The 15,161-nt window shown below is 37.4% G+C and overlaps 1 protein-coding gene across 3 annotated transcripts in view; it reads right to left on the reverse strand.

Moving 5' to 3' along the window:
• Window positions 1-15,161, reverse strand: part of FBXO25 (F-box protein 25) — a 50,652-nt gene that overhangs the window by 7,563 nt on the left and 27,928 nt on the right. For all 3 annotated transcript variants that reach the window (XM_021391039.1, XM_021391038.1, XM_021391037.1), the window contains 7 exons: window positions 12,141-12,247; window positions 10,874-10,923; window positions 9,889-9,981; window positions 6,024-6,117; window positions 5,233-5,417; window positions 3,321-3,503; window positions 885-1,028 (listed from right to left, as the gene is read on the reverse strand). In XM_021391039.1, coding sequence (XP_021246714.1) covers window positions 885-1,028; window positions 3,321-3,503; window positions 5,233-5,417; window positions 6,024-6,117; window positions 9,889-9,981; window positions 10,874-10,923; window positions 12,141-12,247 — 856 coding nt within the window. The remainder of the gene's footprint in view (window positions 1-884; window positions 1,029-3,320; window positions 3,504-5,232; window positions 5,418-6,023; window positions 6,118-9,888; window positions 9,982-10,873; window positions 10,924-12,140; window positions 12,248-15,161) is intronic.

A 15,161-nucleotide genomic window follows, 5' to 3' on the forward strand; every position in this document is an offset into this window, starting at 1 on the left:
GCTCCTCTGATATCAAGGGCACTCAGATTTAAAATAACATATTCAGTACCATGCTACTTCTGTGTAGCTTATCCTGTTCAGCAGTCTCATTATTTACATAGAAAAGAAAGCAAGCCTAACACTGATATGCAGCAAAATTACGTAAAGAGGACAAGAGTAACAGATTCCTGGGAATTAGAAGATGAATATTTCAAGATTAAGATTCTTGGAGTATTTCTTACTCTTTATTGCCTACTTGCACTACCTGTATGTGGTCTTTGAGCTGCAAAATTAAAATACACCTGACTGATTAAGAGGTTAAATAATGATACAGAAGAAAGTAAAAGCAGAACTATCAGTTCACACAGGAGCAAAATACAAAACTGCCCTACAGAAATGAAAATCATCCTGCAAGACAGAATATGCTTCACAGTTATCAAGATCAACATAAAATGCACTTTGAATTAAATTTCAAACATTCCTCAGGGTTCCAAATGGGACGAAGCAAGACTACAAAAGCTCAGATTTACACCAACGTGGTAGGAACGCTACAGTAATGAGTTATTAGGAAAGAGATGCCATAAACATACAAGCTCTTAGCAGCTTAGCATAGTATTAAGAAACAGGACGACACAGACTGCAACTCCTTCCATGTGACAGTTTTCCTTGTAATTTTCAAGCATTAAGTTTATCAAATATCAAGAGATAAAAATGCTAAATAAAGAACAAGTCTGGAATTCAATACTAATTTCATATGAAAGCTTCACGTGTTATTTAAAGTTACATATGAATTGTCTAATTACATTTCACATGAGAAAGTTGAAAAGTTGATCTTATTTTCCTTCTCAGGTAATCATCAATAACTGTTTGAAACAATTTCTGCATGTCTATTTCAAAGATCTTACCTTCCAAAACAGAATACTACAGTGTCGACAGAAATGCAAGGTGTCTCCGTACTGTTCCTTTTTTGGGTAGTATTTCTGAAGCGCAAAGTACATCAGCTTCCAGTCAATGTGACCCTTCTCTGACAGAATCAAATGCCTACAAAACTGAACATGAAATTAATACATTCCTTTAAAATAGTTAAAGAACAGTCACATCAGGTAAAGCACTAAGAAAGGCAGCTAAACTGAAGTGTTATAATTGGATTCTTTGAAGTCAATAATCTGACATCACTCATCTCTGAAAAGTAGCAAGGTATCTAGCCACAAAAAAAGTTGAATCTAAAAATAGGAATACAGATTTGCAAAGAAAAGTAGGACATACGCAGCTGATCTAACTCAGTAACTAGAATCGTTACTGTCAATAACTGCATAATAAAAAAAATATTTAGAGGCATAAATTCATTTCATACTTTTAAAAACACTCCGGGAATGAGAATCAAAGAAGCATTAAGGTTAAAAAAAACCTCTAAGATCTAGTTCAACCATCCACTTACCACCAATATTGCCCACTAAACCATGTCCTTAGTACTACATCTACCCTTTCCATAAACACCTGCAGGGACAGCAACTACACCACACCTCCTGGGCAACCTGTTCCAATGCTCCACCACCCTGAAAAGAAATTGTTCCTAATATCCAATCTGAACCTGCCCTGGCACAGCTTGAGGCCATTCCCTTTAGTCCTATCAATGACTGTGGATTACAGTGGATTTTTATGAAGACTGTACATAGTGATTTAAACAATTATTTCACCTTTAAAAGGACATAAGTATTTTTCACATTTTATGAAATTCCTAGAAGCACAGCAATAATCAAAATGAGTAATGGATTTCTTGAAGACATATCTGTATGCAAAAAGTAGGTAATGCAAAACAACATTTGTGAAAGACTTCTTATTCCACTCAGTCTGGATTACTGCTAATATATTATGGGCTTTCTTCATTCGCAAGTATGCTGCCATATGGAAGACAACAGCACTGCTTTTGTGATTTCAGTTATACTTTGTTTTCTAATAGTTTCCCTGCGTGAAATTCTTATTTCCCCCCCCCCCCCCCCCCAAAAAGTGCTCTTCAGATATCAAACAAGTTCTGGTAGTTGTTTCAATGTTTCAACAAATATACTGCTTTTCTTCTCCTGTCTAACACTACCCTGTAGCTATTAAGGTACCACACTCTCCAACAGAGAAAGCAGCATTTGATATAAATAACTATTTTTTTTCGTTTTACTAGTAACCTAATAAAAAACCCATGTGAATATTTAAGAATGTGCTGGCAACAGCATGCAGAAGAAGGGCAACAAGACTTGTGAAGGACTTGGAGAATATGCCCTAAGAGGAGAGACTAAAGGAACTGGGGCTGTTTAGTCTGGGGAAGAGGAGGCTGACGGGAGACCTTATTGCTCTCTTCAAATACCTGAAAGGTGATTGCAGTGAGAGCAGGGCTGGTCTCTTCTCAGTGGTGACAGGACAAGGGGAAATGGCCTCAAGTTGCACCAGGGGAGGTTTAGGTTGGATATCAGGAAAAACTTCTGTACAGAAGGGGTTGTTAAGCACTGGAACAGGCTCCCCAGGGAGGTGTTTGAGTCACCATCCCTGAATGTGTTTAAAAACCGTTTGGATGTGGTGCTCAGGGACATGATTTAGTGGTGGGTTGTTAGAGTTAGGGTAGTACGGTTAGGTTGTGGTTGGACTTTATGATCTTGAAGGTCTTTTCCAACCTGAGCAATTCTATGATTCTGTGATTATAAGAGTAGCTCATTATGCTGAAATGCTTAAATGATTTTTTCCTAGTGTTACAGGTTCCTCTGGCTATTGTTGTCACTGTTCAAATAACATTACTTCATACAACCTCAAAATACATTCAACTGTTACATTAAGCTTAAGCTTTCCCCTACATCCTCAGTTTGCCTTTGACTATATTTTCTATTATGCTCACTCTAAAGCCTTTCTTCTTACTAAAATTCTTACTTGGCTCAACTGTAAAAGAGTTCGTTATCTTCACCACTACCTTTCTTACTATACTAGTAATTAATTTGCTAGTCACTGACCACGTGGTAACACTTCAATCTTAGACTTAAGACAGAATATTTTCGTGTTTGAGCAGTCAATTCTGTCTGCCTACCTTAAGTAAAACAATTTCTATTTTAGATACTGAAAGTAGCAGAGCAACACCTCTACCACATTTGTCGTGACTGTATAACAAAGAAGTCTTAGGATAGAGTGGATAGCTACGCTAAATTCAGACAATGCAGTTTTTCAGATGAACCACATCAAAAAAACAACAGAAAACATACTATTTTCACACACTGTCACAGTTATTTCAAAAAGGGTAAGTTCACACTTCATCATTTGTATATCATACAGCAAAGAAGGCTCACGCTTACACAAATGATTATTACCTGCTTTTCGGCAAAATGGTACTGGCATAGTTTTTTCCACAACTGTCTGTCTTCACTGAGCATGTACAAAGTTGGGGTCACTTGACCCAATGTAATAATGTCCCAGCCATCAGAAAATCTGTGTAAGATGTTACTCAGCATATGTAGAGGAAGATCACTGAGCGTAAGACCATTGTTGACTTGCTGGAAGTAAGAGTTGAAGACTTAGCTAAAAACTTGACAATAAAAGGTACAAATAAAATCCTTAGAGATACCTCAGCTCTTAGTTTAGTTTGTGCAAAACCACTGAGCATCATCTATGGTTAATCATGTGATAATTTGATTACTAGGTTAACAGAGGTTTGAAGTGATTATAACTTACAGGATAATAAGTTTCTCATTTTTTTATTAAGAAACAGCACATCAATTTCTCTTAAGAGGTGTACAGGAGGCAATATAAAATATAGGACTGGAGAACTGAAAAGCAGAAGAAAGCCTTCTTCTGCATCTGATTTTCATAAATTCATTACTCAAGTCTAGAGATGCTCCCTCGATAGCACAAACAAGCAGTTCTATAAGAGGAGACATTGAGAACTTTCTCGGTGCTCTGATATAGGAGCCCACGCCTCTGCTAGAAGTTCTCTCTAATGGGGTAAGCATAACTCATACATGAGTAAATCTAAAGGATGAGCTTGTTGACAGAAGATAGTTTGTCCCTGGAACCTATGCTACTGGAGAATGCTGGAAGCCCTGCTGTCATGCGAAGGATGGAGGCTGCCGGCCCCACCTAGTGGAGCTGCCCTGCCAGGGAGGGCTGGCCCCGCAGCAGCCGTACTCCAGCAGGCTCTAGGTTACATCTGTTTACTTCACCACCATTCATCTCACTTACAGACAAAGTTTTCCACACTGTCATCTGTTATAAACATCCCCGGGACTATTGGTTTTTTTTCCAGGAGTATGTGAACATTACAGATGCAAGATCTCCCATCTGTTATTTCAACTGATGTACAACAGCTCAGATGCAAGTGGCATGCTGGAAAAAAGTGCCACAACTGCAGTTTCTCAAACCCTGTTTTGGTTACTTGGCATAAGAGAACTGCTGAGATCTGGCCCCTCATTTCTTTTTTTTTTCCTGTTCTAAAGCTGCTGATTTATTCAGATGCCCAACACATGCAGCAATTGCAAAGCTGAAAGCTGTTATATGCAACATCTTGGAGCATTTCTTCTTCCAGAAGTGCCCCAGTCAGGTTATGCCTGAAAACACAAGTTTCCTGCTTATCTTTAGAAGTTTCCACTTAAAAAATCCGAAAACTTGGAAGAGTTTATACCACATACTTTGCATCAAGTTGCATGATCACAGTCCAGATGCTAAAATCATTATCCTTTTTCACAAAAAGCAACCGTGCTAACAAATAGAACTGTAGAATTGTTACTTCAGCGTCCTGTTTTTTTCTTCCTGGTCCACATCTAAAATTCACTTTAGGTTTGCATTTTTAGTACTAGAATACTTACTTCAGAATCAAAAATTTATATTTTGTCAGCTCTACCTGAATATCTAGAGAAATGTTTCTCAGGATTCCTGGACGAGGAAAAGAATTACAGCTATACATCTGCCAGAAAGCAGTAGTATAGCCATTATAGCAGTCCTCAGAAAAAAATCTATTGAAATATTAGGAACCTCTTTCTATTTCCATAATCTCATTACTTCTCCAAAACCAAGGTAAAAACAGTGGTGAACTGAAGCGGGCTTCTCCTGTCTCTCAAGGTGTTTGTGACTCATATATAACTTCATCGCTTTAAGCTACTTGCTGGAGAAATTTCTGCTTTCTGCCAAACTCATCTATTTAGGATGTATTTGAAATTTTGTTCACTTAAATTTGTAAACCCATGTTTAATGTACTCTCTCCCCTACAAGCATGATTTAACAACATACCTTGTTCATCTGAAGATTTTTTAGCTGCTGCTGCCACAAGCGGATAGTTTCTAGTCGGCAAATCCAAATATTAATGTTCCCTACCAGAACAGATTTTCCTACTCCCCTGATCAGTATACAAAGAGTGGAACTCAAATCTTGTAGAAGATCTTTGATTAATCGTGGATTATGGTGATCTTCCATGACTAGAAAAACAAAACCAAATACAATTTCTTTTTGTTGTCTCAGTTACCAAGCCAATATAGTTAGCTCAAGCTATCTCAAGACAACTATTTGTGAGAAAACAGCTGCCTCTAAGACACTCATTAATGCTGTCCCATAAGAGCAGGGTAAATGACTAAAAAGCAACAAGGAAGTTTTAATCAAACTTCATATTATGCATTTAATAAACTCAATGCCAAATAACTTATCATAGTCAGCTTTGAACAGAAGAAATTGGAATTTATAACTCCATTTATTGTTATCACAAAAAAGACCTGATCAATATTATGTAATAACTTCATAAAATAAGCTATATGTAAAAGCAGCTAGGTACTTTAGGCCTTACTACATCATGCAAATTGAAAACTAATCATGTTACTGAACTTGGTACAATTGTTTCATCTAACAGATTACACATTTCATAAAGACTATAATTTAATAGCAGCCAAAAGCTTCTGAACAGAATTTAGCTGACATTTTACTTCACTAATCTGTTTCAACACACATGATTCAATAATGGAGAAACCAGTTTATTCAAACTGGATGGTATTTCTAGGACATCTGAAGCAGTTTACTGCTTCAGTTCTTACCTTTCCGCACAATTTTGTCTAAAATGTTAAAGTAGTTCTTCTGTGCTGCACCACTCAATGAAGTTAACTGGGATTTTGCAATTAGCTGCAAAAGCTGTGACAAAGAAATAAGAGTCAGAAGAAAGACAGAATAAAAGATACATGCACATTCAGCACATACTTTCACTTAAAACAATCTAGAACATTGCAATTGTATTTCACAAAAATAGAACTACAAAATTGGGAAAGCAAAGCAGGATAAACGCAGGAAACTTTAGGCATTACCACATGATTACCACAGTGACCAACTCACTGAGAGATGTATTTTCAAAATACTACACAAACACAAGTATATGTCTTTACGATACAGCATATGAGATCTGGTCTTTGTAAACTGTTATGAAACGATGGAAAGAATTTGCATTTGTGAACTTTCAAAACAATGTAGTAGCTGAGTACTGATTCTCCTGGCAGATTCAGTGTCCAGCATCACTGAACTGATTCCAGGTACCAGACTTGCAGTTTGAGTGAACTACTACACTGGCTAAACTCAGGTTTGATGACCCAATACTCTACTTTCTGCTCATGGAGGGAAATGTGCTATTTTACCTACAGGGAAGAGTGAGATTGCTGTATCACTCCTACATTCAAGTTCTTTGTAGAGGAAACCACAGTAATTTAATAATGAGCAGTATTTATGTATTGCATCAGTAACCATCCACATGAGTCTCTGTAACCCTCCATATGATTGTCTGGAAATGCCACAATCAGAAGAGTATTAAGAACAGGGGGAACAGCCTAGGGGAAAGAAACCAGAGTGGATGAAGTTCTTGCTGCACAGGAATATCAAGCTCTAACTCCTAGAAGCAAGCCCTTCTCCATTCTTACATCTTGGCTGATTTGATTTACTACCTGATATGGATTGCCTCTTGAACAAAAAAGTCTAAGGACCAAATATAAGAAAGATCTCTATGTTAGGATAGTGCTGCCATGTTTAAAAGCTTAGCACCAAGTTCTGCAACTGTAATTCATAACATCACCCAGAATAAGAGTTCTCAGCACATCAGAAAGGGAAAGCAGGGAGCAGAAATTCCCTACAGAGTACTCTGAACACTGGTTTGCAGAGCTATGCTTTGTAGGAGAGCATCAACAACTACCGGCACAGAAGGCGAACAAAGACTAAGCCTGCCAAAAAATAGTTTGTATCTTCATTTCCAAAACACTGATTTGACACTACACTCAATATTAATTTTCCTTTGGAGATGGAGAGAATACACCTGTTCTCTCCCTGATTTAATAAAGCTCCTTCTGGCTTCTCTGCATGTTCCCTGACAAAACATTATGTGCTGTGAAAGGAGAAAATATCTCCTGATGTATTTAAATACAATTAATCTATTCTTATAGCTTTTGAGACTAGATATCAGAACCTCTTTCTCAGTATTTTTAAGGCCTTTTAATTTGATTAACAATTCAGAGAACACCTAGATGTCTCTGGCAGTTTGCCAATTCAAGCAAGTATGCACATTTCTCTTAATTTAGAAAAAGTCATGTTACGTGGACTGCAGATCAAATCCAAGAAAAATTCCACCCAGCTGATTTTAATGAAGATACTGTTTTCAGTGAAGGTTAATACACAAGGATTAAGACTATTTTAGCAGGTGCATGAGTACAAGGATCTAACAAGTTCATTCTTGTGATATGAGCGTAGCTGCGTCTTATGTTGTCTCAGGATTACAAGGTCAAATGGATCAGCTGTTTATCCAAATGGAAACATTTTTTGATAAGGCCCTCCACATCCAACTATGTATCAGACATTTAGAAGCTAGAAATTTGTCATTATATTACAGCATAAACAAGTACAGGAAAACAACCTCCTCTGAGACTAACAGGGTCTTGAACAGACACCTGCATTAACTTTTTACAATGGTTGGAGCATGGTTTCTTGCTGGAGAATTAAAATGGATCTTCTTGGTGATCTGGGATCTAAGCAGAGACTTTCAGTATGGGTTGGTATATAACAATAAACTAAAATAGAAAGATAAAGAAGTTTTCTTTTTATCTTGAATGATAGAAGCAGACCACCACACAGAAAGCTAGTCATTATTGCGTTCGTGCATAACCAGAAATAATTCTCAGAGGATACAAAATAGGAAAGATACATTGCATCAAATGATATTTACACAAAACATCACCAATAGAAACTTCAGGGAAATAAATATTTCAGTATTTTCATCAGTGATCTAGATTCCGGAGTTTAATGCATCCTCAGTAAATCCACTGATGATACTGAACTGGGATGTGCTGTTTACTTCTCCCGAGAGATGAGGCTTCGCAGAGGGATCTAGACAAATTGGAGCACTGGTCTGTCAGCAAGAACAAGACATCTAGCAAGATTAACTGCTAGATTCTGCAGTTGAGACAGAAAAATGTCAGATACAAGTTAAGGCTAAGAGATGAGTGGCTAGAGAACATCCATGTAGAAAGCAACAAAGTTGTTCTATTTTGAGCAATCCAGCTTAGGCACTGGAACATCTTAAAAACACTGCAAATTCTACTTACGGATTTATTCTACCTAACTTTATCATTCACATGAACTGTGTTATAAATGGTGTCAACCTTGAGTGCCTCATCCTCAGGCTCCCCTCCCACCCCTTCCTTCCTCTCTTGTGCTGCTGAAAAATCTTGGGAAAGAAAGGTTTTTTTGTCTTTGCTCCCAGAGCAGCACTAAAATACAGTGGTCTTAAAAAAAACTGGAGGGCAATAACAGGCAAATATGCTAACCACTAGCCTAGAAGCAAATTCTTTTTGCTTTGTTTCTTCTGGTTCCACAGCTCCTGTTTTTCTGGAGGTATAATGCAATCACTTTCACAAGGATAGGTGGAGAACACGTTTTCTCTCAAAATACTCGATGGCCCAGTAGTTGAGGCGTTCTCCTGATACGCTCATTCAATAGTGTTTTGTCTTTTCAAGATCTGAATTCTTTTCAAGTGCTACATTTTTTTGCAAGCAGCCTCACCTCTGAGCTGAGCTCTAGTCCCTGAGTTTCCTTAGGAGCTGGGACAGACACTTCTCTACCTCAGGTCAAATGACAAAAATTAAGGCTTAAGACAGAACAATATCTCACAGAATATTTTCAAGTGGGCAGGCATCTAGAAAGTTAAGGGATGGTAGGACTTGTCTAAACTTATAGCTTCAGGCTCTTTGTTCTCAACTTAAGACTAGATCTGTCCTCACAGAAACCAGTTAAGACAGTGAGAAAGGGCCCTTGCAAGGAGAAAGAATCACGACATTAACACAGCATAAATATTCCTACAGACTCCAAGCCACTGTATTATTAGTAAAAGACAACTTGCAATGGAACTGCAGGAATGCAAATAAGTTATATAGGATTTTAACAAAGGTGAATATGTATGTATCTTATCTAACTCAAAAAACAGTGGTACAGTGAATCACACTATTAAGAAACTATAGAAGAAATAGCAGAATATTTACACATCAAATACTGTTTTGGCAATTGCTACTTGAAGTACAGGCCATACATATTTAAGACCATCCTTTCCCATTTTTGTTTGGGGGGAATTATTTTCCTTTAGAAAAATTCCACTACCAAGACTGAGCAACAACAACTGGATCTACCAGTGTTTCACTGTAAATATATGGCAGAACACTGGCTATCACCACCTTCCCCAAGCTACAGGCTTCCACAGAAGAACATAACCAGTTTTCACAATAGAAAAATTACTCAGATTAAAGTAAAAGTCCATTTGCTTTATGCAGTATAAGTTACACACATACAGGATATTTACACAAACTTGTCAGTGCAGCTTTTCTGTACACATGGGCATATCAGCAAACATTTGTAAAGGACAGTGTATAAAGAGCTTACTTTGACCACATAGTTGAACCTTCTGATGTCCTGAATTGCACTTGAAAAATCTAGGCGATTAAAAGCTTCTCCCAAAGTGCAATAGCCATGTCTCTGAGAAAAGGAATAAACACTAGAAGTAGAAAAAAAGCAAAGAACAACCTCCCCCATCAGACAACTCTCACGGTCTATAGAAAAACACTGCCATGCAACTGAAGCATACCTATACCACATTCCCTGGAACTGTAATATATCGGGCCTGAATTTTTTTTTTTAATTTCTTCTAGAACAAATGAAACCAGACATGTTATTTGGAACTATCAGGTACCTTGGCAATATTACTCGATAGTGAGACCATAAATTCATAGTCATTATTCAGTCTGGTACCAAGTGTTCTGGGAATCTATTCTGATCCTGCATGGTCACAATGCTGATACAATCTAGTGGCTATCATGCCACTAATTTTTTTGTGCATAAGAGTCAAGAACAATGATTATAAGTAATCATCCCTTTCAAATGAACCAAAGAAAAACAGGTAAAGTGGATAGTCAATTATCAGAAGGCAAGAATAAGATAATTCAAACAAAAAAATATTTTGTCCACTACAGGAGCTGGCAAGCAACACAAGCAAATATGCACATGCCACCAGTACACCAACTTCTGCACAAGCAGAGGGGGAAAGAAATTATCCCAACATACAGGTTATGAAAGATAGCAATGAGTGGTTTTAGGCAGTGTGGTTCAGCATGAGTGACCCTAAACCTACACCCGAGTTCCCACATCTTTACCAGAATGACCACCATAAAAGTCACATAAAAGTGACTTTGCTACCTACATTTTGTCTCATTAAGTCATAACATACTAGGCTACCAACAAAGAGAGAGTTAAGTAAAACTTAAGATACAGAACACATAAATATGTATATACGTATATATATTTTTTATATGAGTTGCCACTTAAGCACAAAGACTGTACAAATTGATGACCCAGAGTATGCAGGACTTACTTCTCTGGTGCTTTCCTTATGAACATAAATCCAATTTTCACGATAAAAACCTGAAATAAAAACCATGAGCATTTTTTAGACTTCCATTTGAGGTAGTGCCTTCTAGGAAGGCTTTGAAGAAAACTATCCTCAATAAAATGCTTAATAAGAGAGAAGGTAGAACAATTTTGGTGAAGGAAGTTCTTCAGAACTGAGAAGAATGGCTACAAATGTTCAGAAGTTACATACTTTAAAACACACTAAGGTTACACATTATAAATCAAACAGGAGTTGGGACCACTGGCAGATGTAGCACAACTTCTTTTGACTATGTATCAACAACAGTCAGTTTCTCTTACAAGCCCCAGTACTTTCCACAAGGCTCCTTAGCACAGGAGGGAAAAGAAATGCACAGCCTTTTATTACTGAAGGCTCTACTTCTCTAACCTATTTTTTGCAGAATCCTGCAGGGAAGCCAACTATGCAAGACCCATAATGGCAGTTTATACAGACATTTAGCTGCCATAAGTCTGAACACACTGTCAAGTAAAAGTTCTCTTACATATAACCACTTAAGTATATTGAAATACTTTAAACCCAGACAACCTGGAGGATGCTTTCTGCTTTCTCTAAGACAATCTGTTAACTTAAGAAGGTACAAATAATGAAAGGCATTTCAAGATCAATGCACCAGAAGCCTTCAAAGTTTGCTGTCAACTCATCTCTTTTTTCTACTCACTCTACCAAGTTCACTATTTCAAGTAGTTCACTTGCTGAGATACACTTGCAATCTAAAACACAGGTCTGCTTTTAAGAACAGCAATCAACAAAAATAGATTTGGTATTTCAATAAAGAGATTTAGATTTTTTCAGGAAACTCAATACAGATAATCTTTACCAAAAGCATTATGACAAAATATATTTACTCCTGAGCTCATTCTAGAGCTATTTCTGTAACCAGACGTAGAACTAATTGAAAACAAAACTGCTGCTTTGGTAAGCAGTGACTTCCCTAAGCATCCAGAAGAAAAAGCAGAACAGCAGCTTGCATCCAATATTTATTATTCAGGAATTGCTATTCTTAAATGAATTACCTTTGAATCTTTGTAAATCCCACAGTAGATGACCAGTGCCACATTTCATTTAAGATGCATCACTTCTGACACTAAAACTTGTTGCCGGTACAGAGATGGACATAATTTAGAAAACTTTCCTTTAGATGAATATATGAATGGCTTTTTTTTGAACCTACAACAGTCTAAAATAAAGGAAAATAACTCAGCCTTACATTGTGAATCTGTGCTATTCCTGCAGTGATCTTTCTTCCTTTTCTTCGCCGCAAGTTCACAATCCTCAGAAGCGTACATTTCTTCATCATCATCACCAGTTAAGATGCTGAAATAATGACATAATTAGAACAGCAGTATTTGAATACCTAAGCTGTGTACAGCTTATAATTCTCAACATTAAAGAGCCTGGTAGAAAAAGAAAAAAAAAGTCATGTTTTTAAACACAACTGAAGGTCTAAAGCAGCTTCTTTCAAGATATGGCTGCTATGTTCTTTTCTTCCCACAGTGCTGAATTTTGTATGCATTTAATCACTTTGATACAAGTATTTTCTTAGTAGCTATTACCTCCTAAGTCATTAGTGATATTTTGGGAGGACTACTGAGGAGACAGTAGTAGCTGAACAATTGGCTATCTGCTAAGGTCTAATATACAAAAGTCACAATTTGAAATGGACTGAGACATGAAGCTGCAGCACAGGTGGAAATCAGCACAAAATTACTGCACAACCACTCAAGGTCAAAAAGACAGAGAGACATCTCTCTTCTAACCACTATCAATTTTGGTGAAAAAGGAAAATCTCTTAACAAATACACAAATCACAGCACTGTCCCTGATTTAGGTGTTGTCATACTGTTTTACCAGATGTCACAGGACAATCAAGAGCCATGCAGTGACCCCTATCTCTTCCAGGGGAACAATCAGCTACACCTTTGCCCCTTCTGAGAGACAGTTATGTAACCTGGCACTGAGGAGTGACTATACCAACTATGTTTTTTTTAAATAAACTTACATTCTAATGTTCATAGACATTAAAAACCCTACCCCTGCTATGTACAGTTAAGATTTTCCCTTCCATTTTTACAGATAATTATCAGGAACAGCAATACAGATAACGAGTATGCATTTTACACAAAGGCAATAGTCTTGTGTAGATAACCAGAGTAACTAAGGACATAGTTAAGCTTCACTATGGTATAAGACTTATTTCTTCCTTTTCAACAAAGCAGTATACACCACTTTTCCCTTTCATTACTTTTCTTAAGATCTGGATTTGCCAGCTGAATCTATTTGGCAACATCAATTTGAAGTTCAAATTGCACCAACAAAACCCTAACACTAAAACTGAAGGTCACTAGTTTATGCAAAAGTAACTGTATTAAGGCATTAAATGGCAAAACCATATTAGTCTATTGCTACTAGCTTACAAAGTTAAAAATTTCAGGTTTGTACCATCTTTTAAGAAGAATAATTAAACACTGCACAAAAAGTTTTTTTTTTAATTGCTCTAATCAGCTCAGCTTAAAGGTATGTGAGTTTAGAAGACTTGGAAATAGGAATTAATTTTCACCTGAAGTTTAAACCCTAAAAAAAAAAGCAACATGCCCCTACATTCAGGTAGAGCTCAATTCAAGCTGAGGGCTTAGTTCACATCTGAATGGTTTTAAAGCATAGACACCAGTATTTCAATATTTTATGCAACATTGCCCCATATCACATCTAGTCAAACAGTGAAAGAGTCTGGAGAAAAGAAACTGGCAGCCAGTAAAAGTAGAACACTGACACTGGCAACCTATTTGGATTATGTAGTGTTCTAGCCTTCCAGGTTTTTTTTGTTTGTTTTTAGTTTTTGGGGCTCTGTGTTGTTTTGTTGTCATCCCCCCCAAATAAAGCTTTCATAACAGAAATCTCTAAGCTCACTAAAACAGCTAATTCAGTTTTAGCACTGACTGCATCACCACATCAGGTGAGAAGTTGTTGCAGAATCAGAAATAGAGCCCAGCACTCCTGGCAAAGCCTCTGGCTTTATCACCCTAACATCAGATACAAGCTATAGAGATATAGAGATCCAGGCTGACGATCTACCATATAGTTCAGGCAGAACAGAGACACACTCATTCTCACTGACCCAGTGCAATGGGCCAAGCAGGGCAGGAAGCATTGAGAAAGGCCATCGTTAGAACAGGAAGGTTTATCTGGCACAATTCCTACGTTTGTTCCTGGAGAGAAAGAGCCCCTGGAAAGCAATTAAGAGCAGTAACCTATCCAAAGTTATTTAAAGCCTGCTCTCTCCTTTCCAGACACTTCCTCTAGTATCAGACAAACAAGCAAGGCAGCCTAATAAGAATAGTCAATTAACACGAGGAATTGCAAAGAGGGCTATTTCAAGCACGTCAGTCTGATATCCAAATTCACCCACGACATTCCAGAAATTCAGGTCATTTTAGAGATGAAAATTTGACTGTCTGAGGATTTTCTCATATGAGGTTTCATCTCCCTGTGAACGAGGAATTCATCGTTCGCTTTCTGTGGAGTCCTTCCCTTTGCATCCATAACTATCGCTATTCTTGGCAAAGGGTAAGGGGCTCACGTGTTTCCAGACTCTTATTGGAAAGAAAGTAAGGGTCCCACAGCTATTAGAAAGAATGGGACAGAACTACAGGCGTGTCTCCAGCAACTTTTTGCCTTTTTTTTTTTTGCATTCCTTTAAGAAATGTTAAGTGCTGGCTGTTCAGCAACAAAGCCATTTCACCACTCCCAATACCAACTCCTGCCTCTCCAACCACCAAGCTACAGCTAAACAAAGACCAACGAAACTGAATCAACTGCTACATATGCCATTATGTGTATGATGGCTTTAAATTAACAGTTGTTACCATCCCACCATATATAACATGACTGCACCTGAATGGATTTAAATGCATTCTAAGGACAGCTATAAACCAGCACTATTATGTTCAAGTCTCGATACAGAGCTTTTTCATATGAATTGTTCTGTGGCTTCTAAAAAAAAAAGATGTCTGTGTCCTACATATAGCTTAAACTGCAATACTCCACATTAAAAAAAGCATGCCAGAATTTCATCTCTTTCAAAAATGTAGCTTCATAATATTATTTTAACAACCTTCTGGGCTGGAAGACTTTGCAGGGCTATCTAAACAGCAGCTATTCTTCATCCCCTTGCTTTTCTCACAAAAGAAGGAATGCCTTCATGTTGTGCATTTACCTATGGAGACATAAT

The sequence above is a fragment of the Numida meleagris genome, chromosome 3 (genome assembly GCF_002078875.1).
Source record: "Numida meleagris isolate 19003 breed g44 Domestic line chromosome 3, NumMel1.0, whole genome shotgun sequence".
NCBI lineage: Eukaryota > Metazoa > Chordata > Aves > Galliformes > Numididae > Numida > Numida meleagris.